The 16918-nt window shown below is 42.8% G+C and overlaps 1 protein-coding gene across 3 annotated transcripts in view; it reads left to right on the top strand.

Annotated features, from left to right (window-relative positions):
• The window catches only part of ksr2 (kinase suppressor of ras 2), a 262478-nt gene that overhangs the window by 190104 nt on the left and 55456 nt on the right, over positions 1 to 16918 (top strand). For all 3 annotated transcript variants that reach the window (XM_061903162.1, XM_061903171.1, XM_061903178.1), the window contains 3 exons: positions 2598 to 2766; positions 2863 to 2904; positions 14518 to 14587. In XM_061903162.1, the coding sequence (XP_061759146.1) occupies positions 2598 to 2766; positions 2863 to 2904; positions 14518 to 14587 (281 nt within the window). The remainder of the gene's footprint in view (positions 1 to 2597; positions 2767 to 2862; positions 2905 to 14517; positions 14588 to 16918) is intronic.

Raw genomic sequence — 16918 nt, forward strand, 5'->3', positions numbered from 1 at the left:
CTTCATCTGACCGGGATCTTCAGCTCTTACTGGATCGGTTTGCAGCCGAGTGTGAAGCGACCGGAATGAGAATCAGCACCTCCAAGTCCGAGTCCATGGTTCTCGGAAAAGGGTGGAATGCCATCTCCGGGTTGGGGAGGAGACACTGCCCCAAGTGGAGGAGTTCAAGTACCTAGGAGTCTTGTTCACGAGTGAGGGAAGAGTGGATCGTGAGATCGACAGGCGGATCGGTGCGGCGTCTTCAGTAATGCGGACGTTGTACCGATCCGTTGTGGTAAAGAAGGAGCTGAGCCGGAAAGCAAAGCTCTCAATTTACCGGTCGATCTACGTTCCCATCCTCACCTATGGTCATGAGCTTTGGGTCATGACCGAAAGGACAAGATCATGAGTACTAGTGGCCCAAATGAGCTTCCTCCGCTGTGTGGCGGGTCTCTCCCTTAGAGATAGGGTGAGAAGCTCTGCCATCCGGGAGGAACTCAAAGTAAAGCCGCTGCTCCTTCACATCGAGAGGAGCCAGATGAGATGGTTCGGGCATCTGGTCAGGATGCCACCTTAACGCCTCCCTAGGGAGGTGTTTAGGGCACGTCCAACCAGTAGGAGGCCACGGGGTAGACCCAGGACACGTTGGGAAGACCATGTCTCCCGGCTGGCCTGGGAACGCCTCGGGATCCCCCGGGAAGAGCTAGACGAAGTGGCTGGGGAAAGGGAAATCTGGGTTTCCCTGCTTAGGTTGTTGCCCCCGCGACCCGACCTCGGATAAGCGGAAGAAGATGGATGGAAAAAACACAAAATATGCAATATTTTCACCCAATAACTTTTTTAGGTGGAATATTTGGGATTATGTTATAATTGGAGCCTTAATTTTGGATTTTGATTCATTATTATTTTTTGAGCAATGACACTTAAAGACAAATCACACTAAAATAATTCAGGATCCAAAAGTGTCCTACTCATTAAAGTGTTAAAAAATAAATTATATATTTTTTTTTACCGTTTACTTTTAGCACAATAATCTTGAGATCAACTTCAGATATATACATCAATTTTATGTTTTATTGTTATTTATGTTTTGTTTTTTGTTTTAGGCCCTTTAAAAAAACAGCTCAGTTTTTTATATGGCAAAACACAAAATATGCAACATTTTCCCCCAAAAATATCTCAAAGTGGAAAATTTAACGTGACATAATTGAAGCCTTGAATAAGTCAATAATTCATAATGACATTAATTTTGATTCATTATTATTTTTTAAAGAAAGAAACAGCCTGCATGGCAGCTTTGTGTTATTAGAGTAAAAATTGCAACATTTTCTTGTTACATTTCACCCGTTTGCTCTTTTATATCACTTTTTACGTTTTAAAAATGTTTCAATTGTGTTTTTAAAATGTGCCATGGGGCCGTTAAAAAATTACCTGCGGGCCGCAAATAGCCCCCGGGCCGCACTTTGGACACCCCTGCAGTACTGTATTGTGATTTATATTGTGCTCCAAATGAACAAACTTTTACTAAAATATAGACTTATGTCAAGACTGGAATCCATTATTCACATTAGTTTGTATATATGCTTCAATATACAAACTTTTATGTTCACGAACCTGTTCAATAACCTGTTAAGTTTGCAAATTGAGGTCCCACAGTACTACCTGTACATTAGGCTAATTGAAGAAGTTGAATCATGGTTTTGAGGCTCAATATGATGAGACTTTGGAGAGGCGGGGCCGGCGATCGAGCAGCGCCCAAGATGGCGGCGAGGAGGCCGGAGAATGCGGTCGAGCGAAGAGGCGGGGCGTACCGGGAGCGACGCCACAATCGAATTCGGGTGCGTGGATCGCGCACCGGCACACAATCAACTTATCTCCTCTCAATATATAAAAGGGGAGAAGGAGGAGAGAAGGGGGCAGAATGAGGAGGAGAGCCCGCAGCAGCGACCGAGTAGCAAAAGCAAAGAGCAGACGAGGACGACGACGACGGCGGCTGAAAAGCGGACTGTGAACGAGCAGTGGAAAGGAGCAGCTAAAAGCGTTCCGACCCTGAAGACAAAGCTTTATTGCAAAATAAACAAAGAGTCAAACCTGCTCAAAAGCAATGTCCTTCCTTGATGGTCCGTAGAACCCGCACGACGACGGCAAGAGTCGTTCACATCTAAATGTGATTGACTCTTAGCTGCTCCTCTCCACTGCTCGCTCATGGTCCGCTTTTTAGCCACCGTCGTCGTCCTCGTCTGCTCTTTGCTTTCGCTCCTCGGTCGCTGCTGCGGGCTCTCCTCTTACTTCTGCCCCCTTCTCTTCTCCCTCTCCCATTTTATACATTGAGAGGAGATAAGTCGATTGTGTGCCGGTGCGCGATCCACACACATGAATTTGATTGTGGCGTCGCTCCCGGCGCGCCCCGCCTCTCTGCTCGGCCGCATTTTCCACCTCCTCGCCGCCATCTTGGGCTGGGCTCCAGCGTGCTCTGCCCCGCTGCTCGTTCGCCTGCTCCGCCTCTCCACAGAGACATTCTACGTGTTAGCCGCCTTTAAGGAAGTAAATCCACCTCCAAACGTCCAATCCCACATCATAGACTTGAGGCCACAAATATGCTCTCTCTTCTCCCTCAGGATCACATCCCGGTCCCGTACCAGCCGGACTCCAGCAGCAATCCGTCGTCCACCACCTCCTCCACACCCTCTTCTCCGGCCCCGCCCCTGCCCAGCAGCGCCACGCCCCCGTCGCCGCTGCACCCCTCCCCACAGTCCGCCCGGCAACAAAAACAGTTCAACTTAACAGGTGGGGGGACAAACTATATTAAAACTAAATGCATGGGAAAAACTCACCGTGTTTACATTTTTTTAATGACATACAATTTGTCTTTTGTCTGTGCAGCGTCCAGTTACTTCAAGTACAAACAGCAGTTTATTTTTCCAGGTAATGAACTTTTAATTTGTATTTGTAATGGATGGTCGTCTTTACAAATTATGAGGAATTAATTCTTCTGTTCCCAGGTCAAACTAGGGCTGTATGATATACCGGTATTAGTATAGTACCGCAATACTAATGAATCCTAGTCGGTACTATTCCGCCTCTGAAAAGTACCGGTCCACCACCCATTGATTGATACTCAAATTTGTGGTATCATCCAAACAACAGAATAATAAGTGATTATTACATTTTAACAGAAGTGTAGATAGAACATGTTAAAAGAGAAAGTAAGCAGATATTGACAGTAAATGAACAAATAGATTAATAATTCATTTTCTACCAAATTTTAACCAACATTAAGTTAGAATAACTCAACTTTTGTGTTAAATAAATTCAACCCAATAGTTGGGTTATGACTTATCCAACATATAGTTAGCATAACTCAACTTTTGTGTTAAATAAATTCAACCCTTAGTTGGGTTATGACTTAACTATTGGGTTAAGTCATAACCCAATAGTTGGGTTATGACTTAACCAACATTGAGTTAGCGTAACTCATTTTTTGTGCTAAATAAATTCAACTCAATAGTTGGGTTATGACTTAACCAACATTGAGTTAGCGTAACTCAACTTTTGTGCTAAATAAATTCAACCCAATAGTTGGGTTATGGGCTTCACGGTGGCAGAGGGGTTAGTGCGTCTGCCTCACAATACGAAATTCCTGCAGTCCTGGGTTCAAATCCAGGCTTGGCATCTTTCTGTGTGTAGTTTGCATGTCCTCCCCGTGAATGCGTGGGTTCCCTCCTGGTACTCCGGCTTCCTCCCACCTCCAAAGACATGCACCTGGGGATAGGTTGATTGGCAACACTAAATTGGCCCTAGTGTTTGAATGTGAGTGTGAATGTTGTCTGTTTATCTGTGTTGGCCCTGCAATGAGGTGGCGACTTGTCCAGGGTGTACCCCGCCTTCCGCCTGATTGTAGCGCCCCCCGGGACCCCAAAAGGGAATAAGCGGTAGAAAATGGATGGATGGATAGTTTGGTTATGACTTATCCAACATTGAGTTTGCATAACTCAACTTTTGTGTGTTAGGGACGGCGTGGCGCAGTGGGGAGAGTGGCCGTGCGCAACCCGAGCGTCCCTGGTTCAATTCCCACCTAGTACCAACCTCGTCACGTCCGTTGTGTCCTGAGCAAGACACTTCACCCTTGCTCCTGATGTGTGCTGGTTGGCGCCTTGCATGGCAGCTCCCTCCATCAGTGTGTGAATGTGTGTGTGAATGGGTAAATGTGGAAGTAGTGTCAAAGCGCTTTGAGTACCTTGAAGGTAGAAAAGCGCTATACAAGTACAACCCATTTATTTATTTATAAATAAATTCAACCCAATAGTTGGGTTATGACTTAACCAACATTGAGTTAGCATGACTCAACTTTTTCATTAAATGAATTCAACCCAATAGTTGGGTTATCAATCAACCAACATTAGGTTAGCAGAAGTCAACTTTTGTGTTAAATAAATTCAACCCAATAGTTGGGTTATGAATCAACCAACATTGAGTTAGCATAACTCAACTTTTGTGTTAAATAAATTCAACCCAATAGTTGGGTTATGAATCAACCAACATTGAGTTAGCATAACTCAACTTTTGTGTTAAATAAATTCAACCCAATAGTTGGGTTATGAATCAACCAACATTGAGTTAGCATAACTCAACTTTTGTGTTAAATAAATTCCACCCAATAGTTGCGTTATGAATCAACCAACATTGAGTTAGCATAACTCAACTTTTGTGTTAAATAAATTCAACCCAATAGTTGGGTTATGAATCAACCAACATTGAGTTAGCATAACTCAACTTTTGTGTTAAATAAATTCAACCCAATAGTTGGGTTATGAATCAACCAACATTGAGTTAGCATAACTCAACTTTTGTGTTAAATAAATTCAACCCAATAGTTGGGTTATGAATCAATCCATATTGAGTTAGCGTAACTTAACTTTTGTGCTAAATAAATTCAACCCATGATTTAACCAACATTGAGTTAGCATAACTCAACTTTTGTATTAAATAAATTCAACCCAATAGTTGGGTTATGATTTATCCCACATTGAGTTAGCATAACTCAATTTTTTGTATTACATAAATTAAACCCAATAGTTGGGTTATGATTTAACCAACATTGAGTTAGCATAACTCAACTTATTGTCACGCTTCGCGGCGCACTTGCTGCGCGGAGTTGCCACTTCGTGGATGCACACACGACCAGTCAGCAGGATTGCAGGTAGGAATAAGTTTTAGTATAATAAAACAAAAGAACAATGGTGCAAAAAGCGGAAAAACAAAGCGCGTGCCAATGCACGGAAAGCTAATGCTAAAACGTAGCAGGAAACAGAAAACATTAAACGACGTGCCACTCGCACGTGAAGCTAAGGCGGAACTTAGCACAAAATAATCGGTGACATGATACAAAACGTGACGCGTTGCGAAAAGCAAGTAATGAGCTGAGGACGAACTGGGGAATCAGGTGGGCTTAAATACACAAATAATAATCAAAAACAGGTGTGACAGGAGCCCGTGAGGAGGAGCACACTACGTTGCCATGGTGACTAAACAAACGGGGAAGTGCTCAAACACAAGGAATCGGCAGAGTCCAGAACTAATACATGAACAAAGACATAAGCGGTAAAACAATAAACGATCCGCATAGCGGATCGTGACACTACCCCTCCCCCAAGGGGCAGATCCCAGATGCCCCAAAAATCCCGAAGTACAAACCCCCCCCTTCCACAACTAGACAGTCCAAAAGAGAAGGGAGGGCGGAGGGAGGACCTGGTGGAGGGCTGACAAGTCCTGCATCCTTGACTCCACCAAGGACACCACAGGCAGCGGCGGCGGGTGGGACGCTGCCACCACAAAAGTTTAGGCGGGCGGGCCCACAGAGGCCACATCCGGGGCTGACGAGGACCAGGGCGCGTCCTGCGAGGAGGACGCCCTGGGTAGGGCCACCACCGTGGCCGGCGTGGGGATGGACGCACCTGCCAACGAGGACGCCCGTGGTACGGCCACACCCGTGGAGATGGAAGCGCCCAGCGAGGTGGACGACCTGGGCACGGCCACACCCACGACCGACGTGGAGGCAGATGCGCCTGGCGAGGAGGACGACCTGACGCTTGGCGTGGACCTGGACCCCGAGTTGGACCTCGGCGCTGACCAGGACATCGACGTCGACCTGGACCCGGGCGTCGTCTTGGACTTGGCCTTGGAGGCCGGCTTGAGCTTTGAGGCCGGCTTGGGCTTGGAGGCCGACTTGGACTTTGAGGCCGACTTGGAGGCCGGCTTGGACTTTGAGGCCGACTTGGAGGCCGGCTTGGACTTTGAGGCCGACTTGGAGGCCGGCTTGGGCTTAGGGGCGACTTGGGCTTTGACTTGGAGGCCGGCTTGGGCTTTGACTTGGACGCCGGCTTGGGCTTTGACTTGGACGCCGGCTTGGGCTTTGACTTGGACGCCGGCTTGGGCTTTGACTTGGACGCCGGCTTGGGCTTTGACTTGGACGCCGGCTTGGGCTTTGACTTGGACGCCGGCTTGGGCTTTGACTCGGAGGCCGGCTTGGACTTTGACTCGGAGGCCGGCTTGGACTTTGACTCGGAGGCCGGCTTGGATTTTGACTCGGAGGCCGGCTTGGACTTTGACTCGGACGCCGGCTTGGGCTTTGACTCGGACGCCGGCTTGGGCTTTGACTCGGACGCCGGCTTGGGCTTTGATTCGGAGGCCGGCTTGGACTTTGACTCGGAGGCCGGCTTGGACTTTGACTCGGAGGCCGGCTTGGATTTTGACTCGGAGGCCGGCTTGGACTTTGACTCGGAGGCCGGCTTGGACTTTGACTCAGAGACCGGCTTGGACTTTGACTCGGAGGCCGGCTTGGACTTTGACTCGGAGGCCGGCTTGGACTTTAACTTGGAGGTCGAGCCCGGCGTGGTGCCGGCGTGGGAGGTTGGCGTGGTGCCGGCGTGGGAGGTTGGCGTGGTGCCGGTACTGGGACTAGCCTTAGCCGTGGACTTGGCGTTGGAGGTTGACGTGGTGCTGGCATTGGGGCTAGCCTTGGACGTGGACTTTCCATTGGGCTAGGTGCTAGCATTGGTGCAGGTGGCTCGTCTGTTGGTGCGGGCGGAGCCAGTGGCAAGGCAGGCAGAAACCTCAATGGAAGGAGGTCTGCCTGTGCCACTGACACGCCATCAGCTTTGCCCCCCCCCCCCTCAGGAAGCAGATTCCAGATGCCAGATGGAGCTGGTAGGGGGGGCATTTGTGCGAGCTTGGAGGCAGTCGAGGGCATGGGAGGGTGGACGCTTGGAAGCCTGGGAGCTGGCCTTGTGCGTGTGCGCCGCACGCGTCCCTCAGGCAGATTTACAGCAGGTGCAGGGGAGGAAAAGCCACATGGGAAGCACCTGGCAGTCGCTGTTGAGGGGAAAGTCCTGCACTCCTTTTGTGCACCCCCCTGCGCGGCGCCTGGTCGTCGCTGGAGCCCTCACCTCACTGGTGGTGTGACGTACCCGCGCGGCTGGCAACGTGCTGAGGAGAAAGTCGGGGTGGCTTGTGATTGGGGGCGGAAGCGGTCCTCCGCGTCCGCTATCCTCGTCATCAGTAGCCCCTACACCACCACAGCTTCGGCCGGCAGCTCCTCCTCCGGCAGCTCTATCTCGTCCTCGCTCTCCCATGGACGAGAGTCTGCTCGGAGCTCCCGGAAGATCTCCGATTTTTCCTCATCGGAGAGGAACACCTGTTCTTGCTGGGGCTGGAGGAGTGCGAAGTGGCTTTTGGCTCGGCTCACACTGTCACGCTTCGCGGCGCACTTGCTGCGCGGAGTTGCCACTTTGTGGATGCACACACGACCAGTCAACAGGATTGCAGGTAGGAATAAGTTTTAATATAATAAAACAAAAGAACACTGGTGCAAAAAGGGGAAAAACAAAGCGCGTGCCAATGCACGGAAAGCTAATGCTAAAACGTAGCAGGAAACAGAAAACATTAAACGACGTGCCACTCGCACGTGAAGCTAAGGCGGAACTTAGCACAAAATAATCAAGGACACAGGAAACAAAACGTGACGTGTTGCGAAAAGCAAGCAATGAGCCGAGGACGAACTGAGGAATCAGGTGGGCTTAAATACACAAATAATAATCAAAAACAGGTGTGACAGGAGCCCGTGAGGAGGAGCACACTACGTTGCCATGGTGACGAAACAAACAGGGAAGTGCTCAAACACAAGGAATCGGCAGAGTCCAGAACTAATACATGAACAAAGACATATAAGCGGCTAAACAATAAACGATTCGCATAGCGAATCGTGACACTTATGTATTAAATAAATTCAACCCAATAGTTGGGTTATGATTTAACCAACATTGAGTTAGCATAACTCAACTTTTGTGTTAAATAAATTCAACCCAATAGTTTGGTTATGAATCAACCAACACTGTTCAAAAAAACATATGTTTAATGTACACTAAGATTCTTTTGTCAAAATAAAGCCAATAATGACATTTTTTTTGTGGTCCTTTTTATTTAGAAAAGTATCAAAGTATAAAAATAATTTTGGTACCGGTACCAAAATATTGGTATCGGGCCAACACTAGGTCAAACTCTAAACCACCATAACATGCCTGAATGTACAGGTCAAGTTTGATGTAACATTTTAGTAATTAATTGTCGTGTACCCACGAACCGAAGTTGGGTAATTCAATTTAATTAGCATGATTTTGTTTAGCTTTTAACCTTTTACCCTTCGCGCTCCTATTTCGCTTTGTTTGTTGCATTTTTGTCACGTTTCGCTTGATTGCGATGGGATTGTGAGACCATATTATAAATAAATGATAAATGGGTTGTACTTGTATAGCGCTTTTCTACCTTCAAGGTACTCAAAGCGCTTTGATACTACTTCCACATTTACCCATTCACACACACATTCACACACTGATGGAGGGAGCTGCCATGCAAGGCGCCAACCAGCACCCATCCGGAGCAAGGGTGAAGTGTCTTGCTCAGGACACAACGGACGTGACGAGGTTGGTACTAGGTGGGATTTGAACCAGGGCCCCCTCGGGTTGCGCACGGCCACTCTCCCACTGCGCCACGCCGTCATTCAGTGTTTTATCCTTCATAGTTAAATTGTAAATCCCACATTTTTTTTTACATTCTGGGTGTCTCATTCAGTAAAAAAATAAAATACAATTCCATTCCGTTTAAGGCGGTCTGTCATAACGTTTTTAGCATTCAGATATTATTGTTAAGTTTTGTATTAGTGTTCTTAAAAATAGATATACCGGCCTGCGGATCAATTTTTTTCTCAAAATTTGCCCCACCGAGGCAAAATAATTTCCCAGGCCTGGTGTAGAAGTAGCTAAGAATAGCTACTCGTTAAAAAATTTAGTTAAGCTACCACCAAACTACTTAAAAAGTAGTTAAGCTACCACCAAACTACTTAAAATTGTACTAAAGCTACGTATCTTGGCTACATGTAACTTTTCACTGCCCATTACCTGTGATATCACATTCCATCCATCCATCCATCCATCCATCCATCCATCCATCCATTTCCTACCGCGTGTTCCTTTTGGGGTAGCAAGAGGGTTGGGGGGGGGGGGGGGGGTGATGGAGCCTATCTCAGCTGTATTCGGGCGGAAGGCGTGTACACCCTGGACAAGTCACCATCTCATCACAAAGCCAACACAGATAACATTCACACACTAGGGACCATTTAGTGTTGCCAATCAACCTATCCCCAGGTGCACGTCTTTGGAGGTGGGAGGGGCCTTTCCCCAGGTGCATGTCTTTGGAGGTGGGAGGGCCCTGCCCTATCCCCAGTTTAGGATATGAAATTAACCATAAAACAAATGTAAGCTTACGTCATGTGACAACTTAACTGCAGAAATGAATAATTCACAAAGCTCAGAATCTAAAAGTAAACAAAAAAGTGTCAACAATAATTTTTATAATTAGTATTATTACACGTATGGATACAAGATAAGCTTGACACCTTTTTTTTTTGTTTTTTTTTGATAACATCAGGTCGCCATCATTTAAACAGCAAGTGGCGCTAATGCAACTCGCGTTTACGTCAAGCACGTCAATTAACTGGATGTTTGAGACACATTCATCACACACAGGTGCTGCACAAGCCGGAAATGAATGAAAAAAGGCAAAAGAAAAGCAGCACTGCAGTGTGGCTTGGCATTTGCGACGTTTCGTCGCTTTTATAACCAAACGCCAAAGCAGCACCCCGCCAGCGAGTAATGTCGCCCAACAAAAAGGAGGGGCCGGGGGTGTACACGAGTGGGCATGTACAAACTCAATGGCGAGGTAGCGACCAGATGGCTTTTTTAGATGTGGATACTATACTCCAGGGGTCACCAACACAGTGCCCGCGGGCACCAAGTAGCCCGTAAGGACCAGATGGTTTGCCCGCTTGCCTGTTCTTAAAATAGCTCAAATAGCAGCACTTACCAGTGAGCTGCGTCTATTTTTATAAATGTTATTTATTTACTAGCAAGCTGGTCTCGCTTTGCTCGACATTTTTAATTCTAAGAGGGACAAAACTCAAATAGAATTTGAAAATCCAAGAAAATATTTTAAAGACTTGGTCTTCACTTGTTTAAATAAATTAATTTATTTTTTTACTTTGCTTCTTATAACTTTCAGAAAGACAATTTTAGAGAGAAAATACAACCTTAAAAATGATTTTAGGATTTTTAAGCACATTTACCTTTTTACTTTTTAAATTCCTTCCTCTTCTTTCCTGACAATTTAAATCGATGTTCAAGTAAAACATTTTTTTATTGTAAAGAATAATGAATACATTTTAATTTAATTCTTCATTTTAGCTTCTGTTTTTTCGACAAAGAATATCTGTTAAATATTTCTTCAAATTTATTATGATTAAAATTTAAAAAAAAATTATTCTGGCAAATCTAGAAAATCTTTAGAATCAAATTTAAATCTTATTTCAAAGTCTTTTGAATTTCTTTAAAAAAATTTGATCTGGAAAATCTAGAAGAAATAATGATTTGTCTTTGTTACAAAAGTAGAGCGTGGTCCAATTTGTTATATATTCTAACAAAATGCAGATTGGATTTTAACCTATTTAAAACATGTCAGCAAAATTCTAAAATTAATCTTAATCAGGAAAAATTACTAATGATGTTCCATAAATTCTTCTTTTAATTTTTTTCAAAAAAATTCAAATTAGCTAGTTTTTCTCTTCTTTTTTTTGGTTGAATTTTGAATTTTAAAGAGTCGAAATTGAAGATAAACTATGTTTAAAAATTACATTTTCCTTTTTTTCCTCTTTTCTCCTCTTTTAAACCGTTCAATTAAGTGTTTTTTTCATCATTTATTCTCTACAAAAAACCTGCTCTAAAAGTAAGAAAAATGTACGACGGAATGACAGTTAGAAATACCCATTTTATATATATATATATATATATATATATATATATATATATATATATATATATATATATATATATATATATATATATATATATATATATATATATAAATATATGTCTTGATTGGATTATCCAGAGAATAGTGCTCGATACCGTGGTAGAGCGCAATATGTAGGTGTGGGATAAATCACAAGACTACTTCATCTCTACAGAACTGTTTCATGAGGGGTTCCCTCAATCATCAGGAGATTTCCTGATGATTGAGGGAAAATCATCAATCATCAGGAGATTTCCTGATGATTGAGGGAACCCCTCATGAAACAGTTCTGTAGAGATGAAGTAGTCTTGTGATTTTTCCCACACCTAAATGTATATATATATATGTATATATATATATATATACGTATATATATATATATATTTATTTCTTAAAGGTAAATTGAGCAAATTGGCTATTTCTGGCAATTTATTTAAGTGTGTATCAAACTGGTAGCCCTTCGCATTAATCATTACCCAAGAAGTAGCTCTTGGTTTCAAAAAGGTTGGTGACCCCTGTGTTAGGGTATTTAAAAGACATATTAAGTGTTAAAATGCACACACTTTGATGTGTGATGAATCTGAATAGTTGGAGAATAAAGTTGCAGGGAGTACTTATCGGCAAATAGCCACAGCAGACTCTGGTTAGTGCTAACAGTCTGCCAGGCAATTTGTTCATCAGCATCCCAGAAAACTGGTCTGCATGTGGTCGATGAGCCTCGCACGCAAAAGGACTTTTGATTAAACTGGTCCGTCCGCACAGCTGAGGTCCACTCGCGAGACATTCTGTGTCCTGTGGCTTTGCCCGTCTCATTTCATGGAAATCAGTAGTAAGTTTGCTCCAACTCAGTGTTTCTTTAAAGTGGCACAGACCTCATGTTGTACGGTCACAGGGTCACCATGTTTTGGAATTGGTCCCTCCACTATTTTGTCCATTCATTGGGCTTATTAGACCCTAATTAGAATACAAACTAAGAATCATCTTTCGATATGATGTACTTAGTCCATAAGTACACAAACGTGTACTTCATGTTTAGTGACATGCTAATTATTATTTTTACACTTTCCCCCCCCCCAAATTCCATTGTATGTTATACTCTTCTGACACTACCAGATGGCAGTATAAGTGTCCACATAAGTGGCCATAAGACCCCAAATCAGTAGTGCACACAATTTTGTAAATAAGAGTGAAAAGGTGCTGTCCACACATTTTTAATGCTAATGCGTATTGTGTATTGCAAAAAATGCCAATATTCTGCTGAAATGCGTAACCCTGACAAAATAAATGGAACAAAAATAAATGTCCACTGTAGTGGACATTTGTGTGTTGCAAAATTTGTAAATATTTTCCCAAAATGGGTGACCCTGACACAATAAATGAAACAAAAAATAAATGTCCACTGCAGTGGACGTTTGTGTGTTGCAAAATATTTAAATATTTTCCCAAAATGTGCAACCCTGACAAAATACATGAAACAAAAATAAATGTCCACTGCAGTGGACATTTGTGTGTTGAAAAATATGTAAATATTTTCCCAAAATGGTTAGCCCTGACAAAATAAATAGACAAAAAAATGTCCACTTTAGTGGACATTTGTGTGTTGCGAAATAAGTAAATATTTTCCCAAAATGGGTTAACCTGACAAAATAAATAAAACAGAAAAAGAATGTGCGTGTAGCAAAATACAGTTTGTCGATGTCTTTTTTTCCCCTGAAATGGGTAACTCTAGACAAAAAAAAAAATGTCCACTGCAGTGGACAATTGTGTATTGCAAAATATGCCAATATTCTCCTGAAATGTGTAAAATGTGGGGCGGTTTAGCTCGGTTGGTGGAGCGGCCGTGCCAGCAACTTGAGGGTTGCAGGTTCGATTCCCGCTTCCACCATCCTAGTCTATGCCGTTGTGTCCTTGGGCAAGACACTTTACCCACCTGCTCCCAGTGCCACCCACACTGGTTTAAATGTAACTTAGATATTGGGTTTCACTATGTAAAGCGCTTTGAGTCACTCGAGAAAAGCGCTATATAAATATAATTCACTTCACTTCACTAACCCTGAAAAAATAAATAGATCAAAAATAAATGTTGACTGTGGTGGACATTTGTGTGTTGCAAAATTTGTAAATATTTTCCCAAAATGGGTGACCCTGACACAATAAATTAAACAAAAATAAATGTCCACTGCAGTGGAAGTTTGTGTGTTGAAAAATATTAAAATTTTTTCCCAAAATGTGCAACCCTGACAAAATACATGAAACACAAATAAATGTCCACTGCAGTGGACGTTTGTGTGTTGCAAAATATGTAAATATTTTCCCAAAATGGGTAACCCTGACAAAATGAATAGACCAAAAATAAAGGTCTCACTGGGGTGCACATTTGTGGGTTACGAAATACGTAAATATTTTCCCAAAATGGGTAACCCTGACAAAATAAATAGACCCAAAATAAATGTCCACTATAGTGGACATTTGCGTGTTGCAAAATATTTAAATATTTCCCCAAAATGGGTAAACCTGACAAAAAAATAGACGAAAAAAATAAATGTCTACTGTAGTGGAGATTTGTGTTTTGCAAAATATTTAAATATTTTCCCAAAATGGGTAACCCTGAGAAAAGAAATAGACAAATAGATAAATGTCCACTATAGTGGACATTTGTGTGTTGCAAAATACGTAAATATTTTCTCAAAATTGGTAACCCCGACAGAATAAATAAAACAAAAATAAATGTCCACTGCAGTGGACATGTGTGTGTAGCAATATACAGTTTACCGGTGCCTTTCTTTTTTTCCTGAAATTAGTAACTCTAGACAAAAAATAAATGTCCACTGCAGTGGACAATTGTGTATTGCAAAAAATGCCAATATTCTCCTGAAATGTGTAACCCTGATATAAGAAATAGGCTAAAAAAAATGGTTCGCTGTGGTAGACATTTGTGTATTCCAAACATGCCAATATTTTCCCAAAATGCGTCAACCTGCCAAAATAAATAGCCCAAGAGTAAATGTCCACTGTAGTGGACGCTGGTTGTCAGTGGGATATTTAGATTTCCAGTTTCAGGAGAACGGAGGCTGACTTCATTTGCTGAAAGGTGGAACATGTTTTTTCATTTCCTGCTTCTGTTTGACTCCAACTCTCCAGATGTGGCTCCAGAGGTTCCGCCAAGCCGAGCGCCGCAAGTCGTCCTGCACCCAGTCCTGACGGAACCCGGGTAAGCCCCACAGCAGGAACCACGTCCCTTAAAGGCCTACTGAAATGAGATTTTCTTATTTAAACGGGGATAGCAGGTCCATTGTGTGTGTCATACTTGATCATTTCGCGATATTGCCATATTTTTGCTGAAAGGATTTAGTAGAGAACATCGACGATAAAGTTCGCAACTTTTGGTCGCTAATAAAAAAGCCTTGCCTTTACCGGAAGTAGCAGACGATGTGCGCGCGACGTCACGGGTTGTAGGGCTCCTCACATCCTCACATTGTTTACAATCTTGGCCACCAGCAGCAAGAGCAATTCGGACCGAGAAAGCGACAATTTCCCCATTAATTTGAGCGAGGATGAAAGATTCGTGAATGAGGAAAGCTAGAGCGATCAATAAAAAAAAAAAAAAAAAATCATTCCGCAACGTTTTCAACGAGAAACTCCGCGGGAATTTAAAAATTGTAATTTAGTAAACTAAACCGGCCGTATTGGCATGTGTTGCAATGTTAGCATTTCATCATTGATATATAAACTATCAGACTGCGTGGTCGGTAGTAGTGGGTTTCAATAGGCCTTTAAAGAACCAAATTATGGTTCCTCATTGTGCCGGTTGCGAGGAGGTCATGGGGGCGGGGCGGAACTTACCGGAGCACAGAAGACTTCGTCTTGACGAGTCATGTTAGCATGGCCTTCACTTTACGCTACACTTGCCACGCCAAGCGCATTTCCAGCGGCTCTTTGAGGAAGCCAGTGGTCACGGGGGAGACAAGCGGAGAGCGAGGGGGACCGGAGACGAGAGACCGGAGACGGAACGCCTCTCGACCCAGATGTTAATCAGATTAGGATCCCCATCCGTCACAGGAAAGGAGGCGCGCTCCTCCCATGGGTGTGACGCTGGTAATGACTTCATCAATAGCACATAATGAGCCCCTCCATCTTCTTTTTGAAAGATCTGGAAGCTGCTCCGTGCTTTATAGATCATAAACAACATGAACGATGAGCTTTTTGTGCCAAAATATGAACTTCCTCTTGTTGCTCCGGGCTTTGTAGGACACAATAGTAAGTGTTGGAGCCACAATAGTCTTCTGGGAGAGTGTTGGCCTTCAGGTGACACCTGAAATCTTTCTTACTAAACACTGATGTAGCTTTTACGCTAACGAGCTGTCGGTCCGAGACACACTAGCTCTGTCCCAGAAACGCTAGCTCCCAGAAGTACGAGAAATGATTTTATTCACTTCCTAACTACACACTCTAACAATGTGATGGATGCCACACGTCACATACTACTTACATACATACTTACAGTACATACATACATATGTGTATGTATGTATGTATGTATGTATGTATGTATATATATACATATATATATATACGTACATACATACAGTACATACGTATATACATATATAAACATACATACATTTATCACGTACATACATACATACATCACATATATACATCACATATACATACATATATCACATATATACATACATAAGTGTATGTATGTATGTTTATACATATATATATATATATACTTACATACACATATATACATACATACATACATACATACATATATCCCATATATACATACATAAGTGTATGTATGTATGTATATACATATATATATATATATATACCTACATACACATATATACATACATACATACATACATACATACATAACATACATACATACATATATCACATACACACATAAATACATATTTATGTATACATACATACATACACACATACATTCATACATACTTAAATATATCACATACATACATACATACATACATACATACATATATCACACACATACATACATACATACAGTGGGGCAAAACAGTATTTAGCCAGCCACCGATTGTGCAAGTTCTCCCACTTAAAATGATGACAGAGGTCTGTAATTTTCACCATAGATACACTTGAACTGTGAGAGACAGAATGTAAAAAAAAAATCCAGGAATTCCGATTGTAGGAATTTTAAATAATTTATTTGTAAATTATGGTGGAAAATAAGTATTTGGTCAATAACAAAAATTCAACTAAATACTTTGTAATATAACCTTTGTTGGCAATAACATAGGTCAAACGATTACTATAGGTCTTTACCAGGTTTGCACACACAGTAGCTGGTATTTTGGCCCATTTCTCTTTGCAGATCTTCTTGAGAGCAGTGTTGTTTTGGGGATGTCGCCGAGCAACACAGACTTTCAACTCCCTCCACAGATTTTCTATGGGGTTGAGGTCTGGAGACTGGCTAGGCCACTCCAGGACTTTCAAATGCTTCTTACAGAGCCACTCCTTTGTTGCCCGGGCGGTGTGTTTG

This window comes from Nerophis ophidion, linkage group LG01 (assembly GCF_033978795.1).
Source record: "Nerophis ophidion isolate RoL-2023_Sa linkage group LG01, RoL_Noph_v1.0, whole genome shotgun sequence".
Lineage (NCBI taxonomy): Eukaryota > Metazoa > Chordata > Actinopteri > Syngnathiformes > Syngnathidae > Nerophis > Nerophis ophidion.